This window comes from Neoarius graeffei, chromosome 1 (genome assembly GCF_027579695.1).
Source record: "Neoarius graeffei isolate fNeoGra1 chromosome 1, fNeoGra1.pri, whole genome shotgun sequence".
Lineage (NCBI taxonomy): Eukaryota > Metazoa > Chordata > Actinopteri > Siluriformes > Ariidae > Neoarius > Neoarius graeffei.
Genome location: NC_083569.1, coordinates 52005388 through 52023613, shown reverse-complemented (window position 1 = coordinate 52023613; position 18226 = coordinate 52005388). Strand labels below are relative to the sequence as shown.

The 18226-nt window shown below is 41.4% G+C and overlaps 2 protein-coding genes across 3 annotated transcripts in view; both read left to right on the top strand.

Annotated features, from left to right (window-relative positions):
• nectin4a (nectin cell adhesion molecule 4a) overlaps window positions 1–4235 on the top strand; it is a 37949-nt gene extending 33714 nt beyond the window's left edge. The window contains exon 11 of the mRNA XM_060934087.1: window positions 460–4235. Coding sequence (XP_060790070.1) covers window positions 460–912 — 453 coding nt within the window. The 3' untranslated portion in view covers window positions 913–4235. The remainder of the gene's footprint in view (window positions 1–459) is intronic.
• A 3966-nt stretch (window positions 4236–8201) lies between these two features.
• Window positions 8202–18226, top strand: part of coro1b (coronin, actin binding protein, 1B) — a 33806-nt gene continuing 23781 nt past the window's right edge. The window contains exon 1 of one of the 2 annotated variants that reach the window (XM_060923650.1): window positions 8202–8270. The gene's annotated coding sequence lies outside the window, so the exon portion shown is untranslated. Of the gene's footprint in view, window positions 8271–8717; window positions 8796–18226 lie in introns of those variants that run through there. The other variant, XM_060923641.1, reaches the window with a different exon arrangement.

The window sequence follows — 18226 nt, the reverse complement described above, 5'->3', positions numbered from 1 at the left end:
ATTTGTTAGATTGACAGTCAATAATAATAAAAAAAAGAGTTATCAGCATGGTAAAAACAATCATAGTTCTTGCAATTCTTCATTGGATATCTTCAGGGGACATGCCAGATTTTCCAGACCATTATAACACGGATTCACTCATAACACGGTCCAATTTTTTGGATCCCAACTACTGTGTTATAATAGCATGCCACTGTATCATAGCTTTTAAAATGAATAAATTGTTGTTGTAAAGTTTTATTTTTAATTTAAATGTGCAGAGGGCACATCAGGGCACTTGTCATGATTGGCAAACAGCATTTATTTTTGGGTTTTGTTTGACTTTAAGGAAACATGTTAGCCTCACCCTCCCTGGTTGGTAGCTGTCATAGGATAGCTGGAGAGCTGGCTGGAGGGTGGGAATTGACAGGTGAACAAATTTTCACTATATTTGTCTTTTTCTTGTTTGTTCATTTTTAGGACAGCCACTTCCACCCACCTCTACAGCCTTCCACTTTTCCAATGGAGCAGACTGCTGAAATTATCAGGTCTCGGAACGGTAGCGCCATTCTACCAGCAGATGGCAGACCGCAATCAGGAGGAGGCAGCATAGCTAGCAGCAGAGCAAGCACCAGAGGGACTCATTCACATTTAATTTCAACCTACCCCATACCTCCAGATGACGAAGACGTGAAACCTGCTGATGAGGGGTCAGAAGTTTCCAGGGGCCAAATAGAACCTGATGGTATGGACAACGGAGGCAGCGAGACTGCAAGCTCGCAAATATCCGAGGCAATGTCCAATCACTTTGAGCATACTAATGGTACACTATGGCCTAAGTCGAAACCCAACAACATCTTACTAGTACCAGAGAACATTCGATTAATGTCTGTCCATTCAAACATGATTCATAACTCGTCTCAGATAGTGTAGCTGTCAGACTGCAGCCCTCGGCACCATCGTTGAGCCACCACAGAATGCCAAGCATTGATACGTTTTGGGAGACCTTGGAGAAATACTGAGATTGGAGCTTTGGCAAGTGAACTATCTCGCTTGAATGTTTCAAATCCAAACTAGGTGACATACTCAACTGTACTACTCGTACAAATGGTCATTGCAACTTTAGCAATTTATCATCTGTAAAAAAAGATCTATTTTTATATGGTATATACTTGGATTAAGTGGTATTAAGTGTGACTTTCCCTGACTGCATGTTTCAAAGGCGCACATGCTTTTTTTTTGGGGGGGATGAGTATTGGACTGCGTCACTTTCAATGAGAAAGACAGAAAAGCTGTGACTGTGAAATAATGTCATGACAAAGAGAGTGAACTGCGTCCTCCTGTGCTTCTCGCCATGCAGTTGTTACTGTGTTCACAGCACCAACCTGGGGATTAAACCTTTGTTTACCTGGAAGCGTTTCTTTCTAACACTGATGAATTACAGTGGCATGACCTGTGAGCTATGTCTTCTTATTACTGTATATAAACGTCACAGTGTATGCTGACATGAAGTATTATTAACTATATTTGTAAATGTCTCGTGTGAATAGCTTTTCCAGACTGGACTGGATTAAGCCAAGGGCATAACTTTTTTGTTTAGGGTTTAAGCCTTAAAAGTGTGCTTTGAGCAAACATATTACTACATGTAAAGGTTTAAACCTCTTACACACTAAGGAACCATGGATGGTTCAATACTTCAACTCCTCACACTTATAATGCGATATTAACCTAATCATTTTGCATGTAGTTGCTGGATGACGTGCCTTAAGGTTCAGGGATGTAAAGGAGAAGAAAGCTTAGGCCAATAACTTTAATAACTTGCAGAGCTTCTTTAAAAAAATAAAAAGTATTCAATGCCTTATCTCCATATATGAGGACAAGCTTCAGTTACAGTTTACAAATGTGTATGCCATTTTTCTGTGCTGCTGGATAGTGCTTGGAGTTTGGGAAATGGTGCTAGGTATAGAGTATGTGCTTGTAAATGTAAAATAATATGCAGTATAATATTGTGTGTGTCTGTATTTCTATACTGTATGTTTGCAGTTTTGTTGACAGATTATTGTCCTCTGTGATGATTTGTGCTTATTCCTGGACACGGTGGACAAATCAAAAGGAGCATTAGAAGAAAAATACAAAATTCATCATTCACTGAGCTTCTGTAACCGCTTTATCCTGGTTGGGGTCATGGTAGATTCGGAACCTAACCTAGGAAAACCAGGTGTGAAACAGGAACACATCCTGGATGAGATGAGAGTTCACTATAGGATAAGGATACAGGAAGGTGTTTTCCATTGGGGGTGCGGAAATTTTAAGCAGCATACAGTGCATGAGTCATGCGCTGTGACATCACACCGCATTTTTTTTGCCACAAAATTCTACACAAAATAGCCCATAATGACAAAGTGAAAGCAGGTTTTTAGACATTTGTGCTAATTTATTAAAAATCAAAATGAAAATATCATATGTACACAAGTGTGTACACCCTTTGATATGACACCCAAAAGTGAGCTGAGGTGCATTTTGTTTCCACTGATGTTGCTTGAGATGTTTCTACAACTTAATTGGAGTCCACCTGTGGTAAATCCAATTGATTGGCCATGATTGGGGATTGCCAACACCTGCCTATATAAGGTCCCACAGTTGAGAGCAAACTCCAAGCCATGGGGTCAAAGGAATTATCTGCAGACCTCTGAAATAGGATTATGTCGAGGCATAGCTCTGGAGAAGGGTACAAAAAAATTGCTGCAAATTTACAAGTCCCAAAGAGCACAGTGGCCACCATCATTCGTAAATGGAAGAAGTTTGGAACCACCAAGAATCTTCCTATACCTGGCCACCTGGCCAAACTGAGTGATCAGGGAAGACGGGCCTTGGCCAGGGAGGTGAGCAGGAACCCGAGGGTCACGCTGACAGAGCTCCAGCGTATCCTTGTGGAAATGGGAGAACCTTTCAGAAGATCATCCATCCAGGCAGCACTCCACAAATCAGGCCTTTATGGTAGAGTGACCAGACGGAAGCCACTCCTTAGTAAAAGGCACATGACAGCCTGCTTGCCAAAAGGCATCTAGAGGACCCTCAAACCATGAGAAACAAGATTCTCTGGGCTGATGAAACCAAAATTGAACTTTTTGGTCTGAATACCAGGCTTCACATCTGGAGGAAACCAGGTACCGCTCATCACCTGGCTAATGTCATCCCTACAATGAAGCATGGCGGTGGCAGCATTATGATGATGTGGGGATGTTTTTCAGCAGCGGGAATGAGGTGACTAGTCCTGATAGAGGGAAAGATGAATGCAGCTAAGTACACCGAGATCCTTGAAGAAAACCTGCTCCAGAGCACTCTGGACCTCAAACTGGGGTGAAGGTTTACCTTCCAACATGACAACAACCCGAAGCGCACAGCCAAGAGAACAAAGGAGTAGCTTTGGAGAAAGCCTGTGAATGTCCTTGAGTGGCCCAGCCAGAGCCCAGACCTGAATCCAATTGAACATCTGTGGAAGGAGCTGAAAATGGCTGTGTACCGATGCTCCCCATCCAACCTGATGGAGCTTGCAAGGATATGTCAAGAGGAATGGGCAAAAATGTCCAGAAACAAGTGTGCCAAGCACATAGCTTCTTTCCCAAGACGCCTTGAAGCTGTAATTGCTGCCAAAGGTTCATCAACCAAGTATTAGGCTAAGGGTGTGTACAGATATGTAACCCCTAAATAACATATTTTTGTCAGTAAAATAAAATTGCATATTTTCTAAAAACCTGTTTTCACTTCATAATTATTGGCGATTGTGTGTAGATGTTTGAGGCAAAAAATTAACTCAATCTATTGTAGAATAAGTCTGTAACATAATAAAACGTGGAGAAGGTAAAAGGGGTGTGCAGACTTTCCGGCTTGACTGTATAACAAAGAACAGTGTATAACTGTTGATATGGTAAAGTTTCCTGCTAGGAGGCATTTATTTAACATTAAGCAAGGCATGTCATTGCTTAGTAATAGTCAGTATATTTCCCCAATGTGGGAGTTACTGTACTTCCTGTTCTCACTAACATTATAGCAGCTATATACACTCACTTCCTCACAAGCCCCTCTTTTTGAAGTTAATGAGACAAAATGCAGCTTGTCATGTTACAGATAAACTGGAACGAGTAAACTCCTCTGTCCCGAAGACTCGAGTCTCATTGATGTTCTATAACATTAAATGTAACAAGGACCAGTTTAAAAATGTGATGTTCATTAATAAATGAAAAAAATTGTAATAATTGTCAAATTGCTGTGGTACAAAAATTCTATCTCTGACATCATCTTCTTCAGCATTGCAGTCTCGTAAGACCATAGATTTCTTGTGCCTGGGAATTAGGTTTTGACATAGCATCTTCTGTAGCTGTGAAGGCCAATCCGGGAGTGGCAGACCTGGCCGCAGATGTCGCAGGTGTAGGCCGGATTTGGTGATGTTGAGGAAGTGGTAGTGGTGGCTTGCTGCTGCTTCAACTTTCTTTTCGTTTTTTGATGCTGAGCCAAGGTGGTTTCATAGGTCTGCAGCCCATTGTGGAGTGCCTGCTGCCATAAGTGACGATCTAGAGCGGCATCTTCCCAGGTGGCTGGATTGATGTTAAAGGATTTGAGGTCTTGCTTGCAGACATCCTTATAACGGAGCAGAGGGCAGCCAATGGGCCTTCTGCCAGATGATAGCCCTGCATATAGGGTTCTCGAACCCAGAACCTTCTTGCTATGAGCCGACTATGCTAACCACTACACCACCGTGCTTGATTTGTATCTGCATAATTTTATGCATCGTGCTGCTGTCAAGGGAATAGCTGATTAGAGAACTGCATAAAACAGCAGGTGTATGGGTGTTCCTAATAAAGTATATATCCGGAAATGTATATATTTCTGCAAAGCTGCTTTGTGACAAGATCAGTTGTTCAAGAAAGAAAGAAAGACTTTATTCATCACACACTTGGGAAATTCCTCTCTGCATTTAACCCATCTGAAGCAGTGCACACACACACACCCAGAGCAGTGGGCAGCCACGTTAACAGCGCCCGGGGAGCACTTGGGAAATTCCTCTCTGCATTTAACCCATCTGAAGCAGTGAACACACACACATGAGCAATGTAAGTAATGAATGTAAGTAAGACTAAAGAACTTGTCATTCAAAATGATAAGGACCTGTTATCTCCAATAATCATCAAGGGACAGACAGTGGAAGTTGTGAATGATTTTAAATATCTTGGCACTTTTATAGATAGTAAACTCATTTTTAAAGAAAACATAGATTTTATTTTTAAAAAGTGCTCACAACGTCTTTACCTACTCAAAAATTTTGGTGTGAACAAGGACATCTTACAAACAGTGTATAAAAACCTTGTTGAAAGCATTCTATCATTTAATATGATCATGTGGTATGGTAACTTGAACATGCAGAGAAAAAATAAGCTACAGAGAATAGTGAATATGGCCACAAAGATAATAGGAAAGCCACAAAAGCACTTAAGTATAATGTATGATGAACAGATTTTAAATAAAACCAGGAAAATCATAAATGATCTTTCCCACCCGCTCCACTGTGAATTCGAGCTTCTACCCTCTGGGAGGCGTTTTAGAGTGCCCAGCGCTAATAAGAACATCTTTAAAAACTCCTTCGTCCCAAAAGGAATAAGGGTGATAAATAATACAGGGATTCTTACTTAATTCACCCCAGTCCTTTTTATTGGTCTTATTACTTATTTATTATTATATATAATATTTATTACTTTTTAGCTATTTCATTCTTTTAAACACTCTTTTGAGTGCTAATGTATTTTTATAATAACTTAGTTTTCTCTTTTTCTGTTTTTACAAAATGTAGTGCTTGAATGCTTGATTTGTGTATTGTGATTTTAATGTTTAATTGTTTAAATGTTTGTGGTGAAACTGAAGACAAATTTCCACATTGTGGACAATAAAGTATTCGTATTCGTAATGCGCACACACATACCCAGAGCAGTGGGCAGCCATGCTAACAGCGCCCGGGGAGCAGTTAGGAGTTAGGTGCCTCACTCAAGGCCACCTCAGCCCAAGGCCGTCCCATATTAAAGTGCCATTCCACCATTGGATGTATTCTTTGGCATAAAATACAATATATTTTATGACAACATGGCTAGACAGAGAAATCTTTTAGCTTCAAAATGATATATCAAACATAATTTTTTGACAACGACAAGTATATTAATTTTGCTATCAAAGTCACCTACCCTTTTAATTTTCGCGCGGTAGTGAAACGTGATGTCATCGGCAGGTTCCCCTTCTTGTGTACCACGTGTCGGTCTATTTTTAGACCAGGAAACCCCCAAAGTGAGAGAGTCATTTCTCCTCGTATATGGGGGCCAAAAAAATTGCGAAAAATTTTGAGTTAATCTTTCAGTTAGCTAGATTTATGGTATTAGCTAGATTTATTGGTATTATTTTTTATCGCGTTCTAGCCGCCATTGCTGATAATATGTGCCACGTCACACGTCACGTGGTACACAAGAAGGGGAACCTGCCGATGACATCACGCGCAGAAATTAAAAGGGTAGGTGACTTTGGTCGCAAAATTAATATACTTGTCGTTGTCAAAAAATTATGTTTGATATATCATTTTGAAGCTAAAAGATTTCTCTATCTAGTGATACCATTTATATATGTTGTCAAAATATATTGTATTTTATGCCAAAGAATACATCCAATGGTGGAATGGCACTTTAACCTAACTGCATGTCTTTGGACTGTGAGGGAAACCCACGCAGAAAGACCTTCGTCGGCCGCTGGGCTCGAACCCAGAACCTTCTTGCTATGAGGCGACCGTGCTGCCCCAATACGAAAAAGCGCTCTATGAATTGAAATGAATTTTTTATATGAATGATTCCACGCTTATGGGTACTGAAATGGGGACATGAACTTATTTTTAAAAATTCACCTAAAACCATTTCTTTTTTTTTACCATCAGGTCACAAAACATGTAATCTTTAATGAATGATATGCTAAAAGATAACTTTAATTTTCTGAGATGTACTAAAAACATATTTATATGCCAAAGTCAGAATGTAACAGAAGCCATGGGTTTATGCCATGGGTTTATGCCATGGGCTGCTGAGGTCAGTGTAAAGAGGTAGGGTTGGTTTCTGGCAGCACAACTTGAAAAATGTGACATATCTTGAAACTTGGTGTGTGTGTGTGTGTGTGTGTGTATATATGTGTGTATATATATATATATATATATATATATATATATATTGATTCCACGCTTATGGGGACATGAACTTATTTTTAAAAATTCACCTAAAACCATTTCTTTTTTTACCATCAGGTCACAAAACATGTAATCTTTAATGAATGATATGTTAAAAGATAACTTTAATTTTCTGAGATGTAATAAAAACATATTTATATGCCAAAGTCAGAACGTAACAGAAGTGTTGTGGACATATATATTCTCAATTTTAACGATGTAGAATTACTTTTTGAAACATAGGAAGGTGATGTTTTCGCAAATATAATTAATAAACATGTGTAGTAGAATAAACATACACATTCTTTCAATAAGATTAACATGGTATATAGCTAGATTGTAATTAATTTGTAACAGACGCGAGATGGACAATCGTAACAGAAGTAATGGAACAGACATCATTTTGGAACTCATAGGCTTGACTTTGGCATATAAATATGTTTTTATTACATCTCAGAAAATTAAAGTTATCTTTTAACATATCATTCATTAAAGATTACATGTTTTGTGACCTGATGGTAAAAAAAGAAATGGTTTTAGGTGAATAAGTTCATGTCCCCATTTCAGTACCCATAAGCGTGGAATCACTCATATAAGGTTTTTTAAATATATTACGTATTTTTGTGCTTTTTTTTTTTATAAACGTGTGCACTTCAGTTGTCAGAAAGCGCCCTTTTTCTGAACGCTGTGGGACTTTTATTCTGAATTGTGCCCTGAAATATGAAACCCCAGGTGCGTGATTCTGTAGATATTTTGTCAGTAAGATCAATAAACATCTCTTTTACTGGAGAAGCACACGACAAATAAATAAAGTGTACTTTTATTTCCGTGTAAACATTGTGCCTGTTGTGAATACAGAAACCCTGTCGGGCTGGAAACAGGAAACAGGCTATTGGACACAAAGGATGTGCATACTTCCTTACTATGTAGTATGCGCGCTTTGCTGTAACTACCATCTTTCCATACTATACTATGTAGGACGTGAGCGCGCACTCTGGGATAGAGCCAGTACCCTCCCGCTCGGGCTGCGATTAGACTGCTGTAGGTAGGTAGCGCAATAAATCATATCATTAATGAACACTCGGACAATCATTTCATTCCGTTATACCTTATGATTGGTAAAAAAAAAAGTAGTATTTTGTCTATGTAAAAAAAAAAAAAAAAAGGAAGAGTTTTTAGTGCGTAAACAAGCAGCCAGCTGGCTGTTTTATCTCCTGTTATTTGATGCTCCATACCAGGACACTTCATTCTCAGCATTTTGGATGGCTCAACCTCGAGCCTATTCATTATTCTTTTAAACGGGTGGCTGTATAAGATATATAAGATTACTCATTTTAACCAGGAATTTAATATTGACCAGAGAATACAATTATTATTATTATTATTATTATTATTATTATTATTTCCTCCCCTCCCTGACATAATGGATTAGTGGCTGTCTCAGGCTGAGCATGCAGAATTTTATGCAAAACTACAACGACGGACTGAAAGGATTCATTTATTGTCTGGGTCAGAGTCTTGTCTATTGCCTTTGCTGTCCGGTTGTTATTTCCTGCAAGCACAAGCCGAGGTACAGTAATATTCTAATAGTCGCTTTATTATAGAGTAGATTTTGGTTGTTAAAGCGCGCATGCGCGTGATTAGGCCCCTGTTGTTTCCTGAGCTGCACTGTGTTACACTTTCTGTTCAGGCGCGTGCCTTGTATTGTGCATTGTTTATTGTTTACAGGATGTCTGCTGAATGGAATCTCAGGGGGATGAGAAAATATGGGCTAGTAAATAAAAATCACCGCCTGATCTGTACAATTATAAACTATTGATAAGTGCACGAGCTTTTGTGTGTGTGGGGGGGAACACACCAGACTGTAAAGAAGCTTTCTAAGAGCTTAAAAAAAAATCCCTTAAACAATTTCCTTAAAATACCTTTATCTCATTTCCAGGGGCGCTGCCAGAAATGTTGGGCCCCATGAAAGATTAGAATTTTGGGCCCCCCAACTTTGCCCACCCTTGTCACAATTGCACTATTGTCATTCTTTGACTTTTGATAGCCCATGGACCTTGAGTTTGTGACTTTATTACATTTTATGTATACTAAGTAACTTTAAAAACGCACAATGGAATTCAACACGATATCACTTTAGATCCATGCATATATTTGAAATTTATGACATTGTATATGGCGGCACGGTGGTGTAGTGGTTAGCGCTGTCGCCTCACGGCAAGAAGGTCCTGGGTTCGAGCCCCGGGGCCGGCGAGGGCCTTTCTGTGCGGAGTTTGCATGTTCTCCGGGTTTCCCCCACAGTCCAAAGACATGCAGGTTAGGTTAACTGGTGACTCTAAATTGACTGTAGGTGTGAATGTGAGTGTGAATGGTTGTCTGTGTCTATGTGTCAGCCCTGTGATGACCCGGCGACTTGTCCAGGGTGTACCCCGCCTTTCGCCCGTAGTCAGCTGGGATAGGCTCCAGCTTGCCTGTGACCCTGTAGAAGGATAAAGCGGCTAGAGATAATGAGAGAGATGAGATGAGATGAGATATTGTATGTAATGCACACACATCTTGAAACATCGATAAAGGACATTTATTGTCAAACTCAAGAATTAATTCACAATAAAAAAAATTCAAAGTGACAGTTGGTCCATGTTCGGACCGTCATGCTGGAGATTCTGGGTCTGTGTCGTCCAGGGGTCTCAGCAGCAGTGACTGAGGGTGTCAGGAATCTGTCACGGAGGTGAGCTAGCCTGATGTGCTGATCCTGAACTGGCGTCATGACTCGAGGCTGACCAGGGCGTGGACGCTCCCTGTCTGTCTGTAACGCTGACTCAAGCAGGAAATGGTCGAATGATGAACACCGAAGTGCCGGGCGACCTCTGTCTGTGTACTTCCGGCACGCAACATCCTGATGGCCTGTTCACGTTGATTTTGGCTTAGGCGTGGCATCTTCAATAATGACAATTTTCCCATCATTTCCCCCGGGTATTTATAGGCAAGATTGTGTGTGTACAGTGTATGCAAAATTTGTTTGAAAATTAAAGCCTGTCCATGTCATTGACTACCCGAGTCATATTGTACGTTATTGAGTACAACTCCCTTAAATTCTGATTTGAGCACAGATTTGGAACTTATTCGGGCGGAACGAAGTTATTTTTGTGATATATTTCTTTTCTTCTTGAGATAAACTCAGCACGAATTCAGCAAGTTTTATCAATGTGCGTTTTTAAAGTTACCTACCAGGGACTAGATGAAAACTGGTCAGTGACTAATTCTGGTGCATTTACAATCACAAATGAAAATTCAAGATTTTGCCACAAGGCTTCTTGTGCTAGGACAATAAAGTGAAATGTGTGATGTGACTGCTAATAAATCATAAAAAAGTTTTCTACCCAGCATCAAAATACCTATGGAAATCCCATGGATTGTTATGTGTTGGGTAGAAAGCTGTGTGTACTGTTCTGCAAAAAGGCAATATGTTTGATCAATTACGTACGTATTTCTTCATATGTTGTAACCTCTATCCCTCTTTTGTGTGTGCTGCGCTTTCTCCAGCTCCTCAATTTGAAACCAATGGTTTAGAACGTGTGAACATTCCACACACGTAACCATGTCAAACACTTGACTGGTGTCCGTTATTAGCAACACTTTAATCTAGCAAACTGTATATGGCGCTCGCTCATTAAAAACTTCAATCCTAAAGCATTTATGGGTTGTATTGCTGCTTACCTCCTTCTCCAAAGGGGGGTTCAGTGGTTTGGTAGGGCGGAGGTCCCCCTGAGGCTGAATCTGTGCATATTTAGGGCACCCCATTAGTTATGAAACTGGTTATTAGCACTAGTTATTAGCACCAGCATAACGTAATATTTCATCTTGTTTATCACACAAGTCAGTTCAGTTATTAAAATGGAAAAAAATGTCACTGTACAAACTGTACCAACCACGTTCATACTGTTCATTTACCATTCGCTAATATTTTGAACACACGTGAGCGATAGCTACTTTTCTTTGGGAAAAACGGAGTGACCAGTTGCCTGCCTCTCCGGTCCCTCTCAGCTTTCAGCTGCCTTTCTTTACGTTTTTGACAGCCACTCTTCATATTTAGTGATCATAGACTGTACGCACTCCACTGCTGGCTGCTGCACCGCGACACAGCAGCAAGTAGCGTTGCACTGATCAGCACACTGATTTAACGCACCGCGCTTCTACCAGAACTGGACCGTACCATTTTGCAAAAGGGGGAGGGTTAAATGACAATATGTTGAAGAACTCAAGAAATAGACAACCTTGTTCAATTAGCTCATTTTACCAGATGGAATATTGCACTGTTGTTATTTCAAAAGTCTTATTAAAATCATTAAAAGCATATTATCAGCCCCTTAAAGGGCCCCATGGCAGTGCTGGGCCCCTAGAATTGTTCTAACCTTTCCCCCCCTGGCGGCACCTATGCTCATTTCTACTGAAATGGATTTGGTGTAGTGGTTAGCACTGTCGCCTCACAGCAAGAAGCCTTTCTGTGTGGAGTTTGCATGTTCTCCCCGTGTCTGCGTGGGTTTCCTCCGGGTGCTCTGGTTTCCCCCACAGTCCAAAGACATGCAGTTAGGTGAACATGGGGCGGCCTTGGGCTGAAGTGCCCTTGAGCAAGGTACCGAACCCATAGGCGGAGTTTGACTTTTGCGTCGGGGGGGCAAAAATTGTCACGCGCTCTCACACGAACGGGCACACGCACACACACACATAAAGCAAACCCACAAAGCGCATTACACATGATGGCACACAAGTGACACTCACTGCCGACAACCATAAAGTTAAACTTTTATCACGATTAGATGATGTTCAAAACCAGTTGTTACAATAGTGTATACAGTACACAGTAGCTGCTAGGCCTATATCTATTTATTTAAAGAAAGTGTCTTACCTAGTGCAGAAGTAAACGTCTTTTTTTGCGTCCTGCGTAAATATCCACATATCTCGGGTGACAGCTTGGCAGTTATGTCACCCTCGATGTGAAGAACAGCAAGAGCTGAAAACCTTGCAGCTCCCATTGTTAACCGTAGCCAGTTCTGAATCCTTCTCATTGCATAAAAACTTCTCTCGGATGTGGCAGATCCAACAGGTAGAGTCAGTGCCAACTGCAGCATCTTGTATAGATTTGGGTAGATGGCAGAGTATTCAAGCCAACAGTACTTGTTGTAGTAATACGTGGAAAAAGATCGTTTAGTCTTTCCAAACAATTTTGAAGGAAATTCCGGAAGAATACAGTGGTGCTTGAAAGTTTGTGAACCCTTTAGAATTTTCTATGTTTCTGCATAAATATGACCTAAAACATCATCAGATTTTCACACAAGTCCTAAAAGTAGATAAAGAGAACCCAGTTAAACAAATGAGACAAAAATATTATACTTGGTCATTTATTTATTGAGGAAAATGATCCAATATTACATATCTGTGAGTGGCAAAAGTATGTGAACCTCTAGGATGAGCAGTTCATTTGAAGGTGAAATTAGAGTCAGGTGTTTTTAATCAATGGGATGACAATCAGGTGTGAGTGGACACCCTGTTTTATTTAAAGAACAGGGATCTATCAAAGTCTGATCTTCACAACACATGTTTGTGGAAGTGTATCATGGCATGAACAAAGAAGGTTTCTGAGGACCTCAGAAAAAGCGTTGTTGATGCTCATCAGGCTGGAAAAGGTTACAAAACCATCTCTAAAGAGTTTGGACTCCACCAATCCACAGTCAGACAGATTGTGTACAAATGGAGGAAATTCAAACCACTTTTAACCTCCCCAGGAGTGGTTGACCAACAAAGATCACTCCAAGAGCAAGGCGTGTAATAGTCGGCAAGGCCACAAAGGACCCCAGGGTAACTGCTAAGCAACTGAAGGCCTGTCTCACATTGGCCAATATTAATGCTCATGAGTCCACCATCAAAAGAACACTGAACAACAATGATCTGCATGGCATGGTTGCAAGGAGAAAGCCACTGCTCTCCAGAAAGAACATTGCTGCTCGTCTGCAGTTGCTAAAGATCATGTGGACAAGCCAGAAGGTTATTGGAAAAATGTTTTGTGGATGGATGAGACCAAAATAGAACTTTTTGGTTTAAATGAGAAGTGTTATGTTTGGAGAAAGGAAAACACTGCATTCCAGCATAAGAACCTTATCCCGTCTGTGAAACATGGTGATGGTAGTATCATGGTTTGGGCCTGTTTTGCTGCATCTGGGCCAGGACGGCTTGCCATCATTGATGGAACAATGATTTATGAATTATACCAGCAAATTCTAAAGGAAAATGTCAGGACATTCAGTCCATGAACTGAATCTCAAGAGAAGGTGGGTCATGCAGCAAGACAACGACCCTAAGCACACAAGTCGTTCTACCAAAGAATAATTAAAGAAGAATAAAGTTAATGTTTTGGAATGGCCAAGTGAAAGTCCTGACCTTAATCCAATCGAAATATTGTGGAAGGACCTGAAGTGAGCAGTTCATGTGAGGAAACCCACCAACATCCCAGAGTTAAAGCTGTTCTGTATGGAGGAATGGGCTAAGATTCCTCCAAGCTGGTGTGCAGGACTGATCAACAGTTACCGGAAACATTTAGTTGCAGTTATTGCTGCACAAGGGGGTCACACCAGATTCTGAAAGCAAAGGTTCATATACTTTTGCCACTCACAGATATGTAATATTGGATCATTTTCCTCAATAAATAAATGACCAAGTATAATATTTTGTCTCATTTTTTTAAACTAGGTTCTCTTTATCTACTTTTAGGACTTGTGTGAAAATCTGATGATGTTTTAGGTCATATTTATGCAGAAATATAGAAAATTCTAAAGGCTTCACAAACTTTCAAGCACCACTGTAGGCTGCTTAGGACAACAGTGCTTGTCGCCAAGATCATTTTGCTCTGCTGTAGGCAAGCTAGGCAAGCTAGCTAAGCCCGATGAAAGCCCTGCAAGGTCCGATGGAGAGCTAGTTGGGTTTGCTATTCCCGAGCTGGTCCCAGGTGTTTCCAGGTCCGCATTACATGTTGGTCCTGGCGGCTCTTGTTCGACTTCTTGCGGAATGTTGGCCGAGGGACGTTTTAAAAAACGCAGAATATCCATTTGCATTCACTTATTGACAAATACAACTGTATTACGTTCACTGAATTACAGTGACTAGCAAGACACTGATACTGAGAGGGAAACCACCACGTAGCCAACGGAAACAGTCAACGTCACTATGTCACATGACTGCTGAAAAATAAATTTATTACAAAACAAAATATAATAGGATTCATATTAATTTCATACTAGCATATAGTTTAATTGAAACATTTAAAATAGTACATTTAAAAACATATTTTGCCATTTCCTTGACTTAATGTCGTTACATATTTCAGCCACCAGGGGGAGCAGTGCACCCCCCCCCCCCCCCCCCCCGCCCCCCCACAAACTCCGCCCGTGACCTAACCCCTGACTGCTCCCTGGGTGCTCTAAGTAGTGTGGCTGCCCACTGCTTCAGATGGGTTAAATGCAGAGGATGAATTTCACTATGCTTGAAGTGTGCATGTGACAAATAAAGGTTTCTTCTTCCTCATGATTAAAATGAGGGTGGCCGTAGTGGTTAGCACTGTTGCCTCACAGCAAGAAGGTTCCGGGTTCAAGCCCAGTGGCCGGCGAGGGCCTTTCTGTGTGGAGTTTGCATGTTCTCCCTGTGTCTGTGTGGGTTTCCTCCGGGTGCTCCGTTTTCCCCCAAAGACATGCAGTTAGGTTAACATGGGGCGGCCTTGGGCCGAAGTGCCCTTGAGCAAGGTACCGAACCTCTGACTGCTCCCCGGGCGCTGTAGTGTGGCTGCCCACTGCTCTGGGTGTGTGTGCGTGTGTGTTCACTGCTTCAGATGGGTTAAATGCAGAGGATGAATTTCACTGTGCTTGAAGTGTGCATGTGACAAATAAAGGTTTCGTCTTCTTCCTCATGATTAAAATGAGGGTGGCCACGGTGGTGTAGTGGTTAGCGCTGTCACCTCACAGCAAGAAGATTCCGGGTTCGAGCCCAGTGGCCAGCAAGGGCCTTTCTGTATGGAGTTTGCAAGTTCTCCCCGTGTCTGTGTGGGTTTCCTCCGGGTGCTCCGGTTTCCCCCACAGTCCAAAGACATGCAGTTAGATGAACATGGGGCGGCCTTGGGCTGAAGTGTCCTTGAGCAAGGTACCTAACCCCTGACTGCTCCCTGGGCGCTGTAGTGTGGCTGTCCACTGCTTCAGATGGGTTAAATGCAGAGGATGAATTTCACTGTGCTTGAAGGGTGCATGTGACAAATAAAGGTTTCTTCTTCATGATTAAAATGAGGGTGGCCACAGTGATGTAGTGGTTAGCACTGTCGCCTCACAGCAAGAAGGTTCTGGGTTCGAGCCCCGTGGCCGGCGAGGGCCTTTCTGTGCGGAGTTTGCATGTTCTCCCCTTGTCCGCGTGGGTTTCCTCCGGGTGCTCCGGTTTCCCCCACAGTCCAAAGACATGCAGGTTAGGTTAACTGGTGACTCTAAATTGACCGTAGGTGTGAATGAGAGTGTGAATGGATGTTTGTCTCTATCAGTGCGTTTACATGCACATAGAGAAAATCGAATTTCTGCCGTTGCTTGACTGAAATCGAAGTTCTAAATGCCATGGAAACACCTTAGCTAGGCTGAAATTGAACCGAACTGGATTTCTCGTAATCGAGCTAGACGACCTAGATTATGCGATTTTAGCCGAGCTACTTAGTGCATGTAAACCCTATCGAGCTACGTAGTCGAGCTACTTACTTCAGCACTGCCCCTTCCGGGAGTGACGAGACCACAAGCGGGAAACACAACAGCCTCAGTCGGCATGACAACGAATCATGACAACAGCATGAATCTTTTCTTTTTGTGGCATTGTTTGCACTGTTAAAATTTAGCTCACTTACTGTATCACCAAATACATCTGTACAGCTGTTGCATAGCTGTGAATTGTGTACATAAACAAGTCATTGTATTTGTGTGTGTGTGTGTGTGTATATATATATATATATATATATATATATATATATATATATATATATGTATATATATATATGTCCAACATCTGAAGAATGTCAATAAAAACAAAACAATTGAACTTTTTGTGTGTTTATTAAGACATAAGTTAAATTGTAAGCAAAAAAAAAATTTTTTTGTAAGCAAAAAATGGACTTTAGAAAAATATACAGTTGTGCAAAATAAGTTGTCTTACAAAACAGTAGTCTGCGCAGGACAGTTTGTGGCCATACAGTCTGTTAGAGCAAGCCTAACAGCTTGAGCACGGAACTTGTGAACACGGAACTGCCAGTGTTGCCAGATTGGGCGGTTTTAAGTGCATTTTGGCGGATTTGAACATGTTTTAGGCTGGAAAACGTCAGCAGTATCTGGCAACACTGCTGATAACTTTGTTTATACTCTTGAATAGCTCTTCTTCATGACGACAACTGGAAGTGTACCAACACGATGGGGCGTGTAGCGCCACCTGTGGCTCGGGTGCACTATGTACCTCACACAATAGCTCGATTAACTTGTGTGCATGTAGGATTGGATTTCTCTGGCACCCCTGCTGGGACCCTTAGCTCGATTACCGACAGTAGCTCGATTTGGATGTGCATGTAAACACACTGTATGTGTCAGCCCTGCGATGACCTGGCAACTTGTCCAGGGTGTACCCCACCTCTCACCCATAGTCAGCTGGGATAGGCTCCAGCTTGCCCCTGACGCTGCACAGGATAAGTGGCTACAGATAATGGATGGACTCCTGAGAACAATACCTATTGAATAAACATTCTTTAGCTATCATCTCAGTATTCCTGAGCTCAGACTGGAGCTAGCTGACTTTCAAACAGAAAAAGAAAAGCGCACGATTCTGATTGGTTAAGTCCGTTTATCCCCATAGCAACTGGCAGCCAATGAATTGTGATTAAGCAAATTAAGGGGTGGTTCATGAAATATTGAACATCATGGTAGCGCTGTTACTGCGCAAAACAATGGTATTTGACAAATACTTATCTGCACTGTGTGTGTTGTGTTACCAACTGCGAATTAGCATCGCAGAATATTCCAGGAGAGGTTCAAAACCGATATTCTCCCCAGCTACACGTGTAGGTTTGCCTGTCATTAGATACAGAAGCTCAGAGTTAGGCTCATTGTGGGAGCCATTCATTCATGTGTCCATTTATTCATCCATCTGTTTATACACTTTGCTCTAGAGTGATGGCATTTACATTGCAAACCAATTCTGATTTTTTTTGTTCATTTCTGAAGCATGTGTAAACAGCTTAGATCAGTTTTTTCACATCCAGCATGTGCCACATTCAAATGAGCTTCTACATCTTAAAGGCAGGACAGAAAGTTTATTTTAGAAACGTTTTTTTGTTGTTATATTTCTTGAATTCTCTTGACACCCGGACAGCAATGAACAAATCAAATGCTCTGCCAATAAAAAGAAAAAAAAGCCCTAAATCCATCAGCGGTGGAAGTCACAGGGCTGTAACACTTCAGTCCAATCATTTCATTTGGTCTGGATGGCTTACCTGCCTGTCTACCTGCCTGTCTACTTGTGTACATGGACTCTGCCTGTGCACACATTGTGTGTGACCGGAGTCTTCTACAAGGCGAGGCAGACATATTGCAGATATATTGATAAAGCTAGTGAGTTAGTCTAAAGCTGTAAGTACTAACAATAGCCATGTTCATTGTTTACCAACAATGAATCTACGTTCCCCCCCCCCAAACATACACACACACACTCTCTCTCTAAGCTTCTAATCTAATCTGGCAGTGTGCATTCATGTGTTTTGGGGGAGTGCTGAAGGAAGGGGATGTGATTTTTCAATTGAATGCTTTCAAAATCTAGCATAGTCCATCCATTAGCTGTAGCCGCTTTATCCTGTTCTACAGGGTCGCAGGCAAGCTGGAGCCTATCCCAGCTGACTACGGGCGAAAGGCGGGGTACACCCTGGACAAGTCGCCAGGTCATCACAGG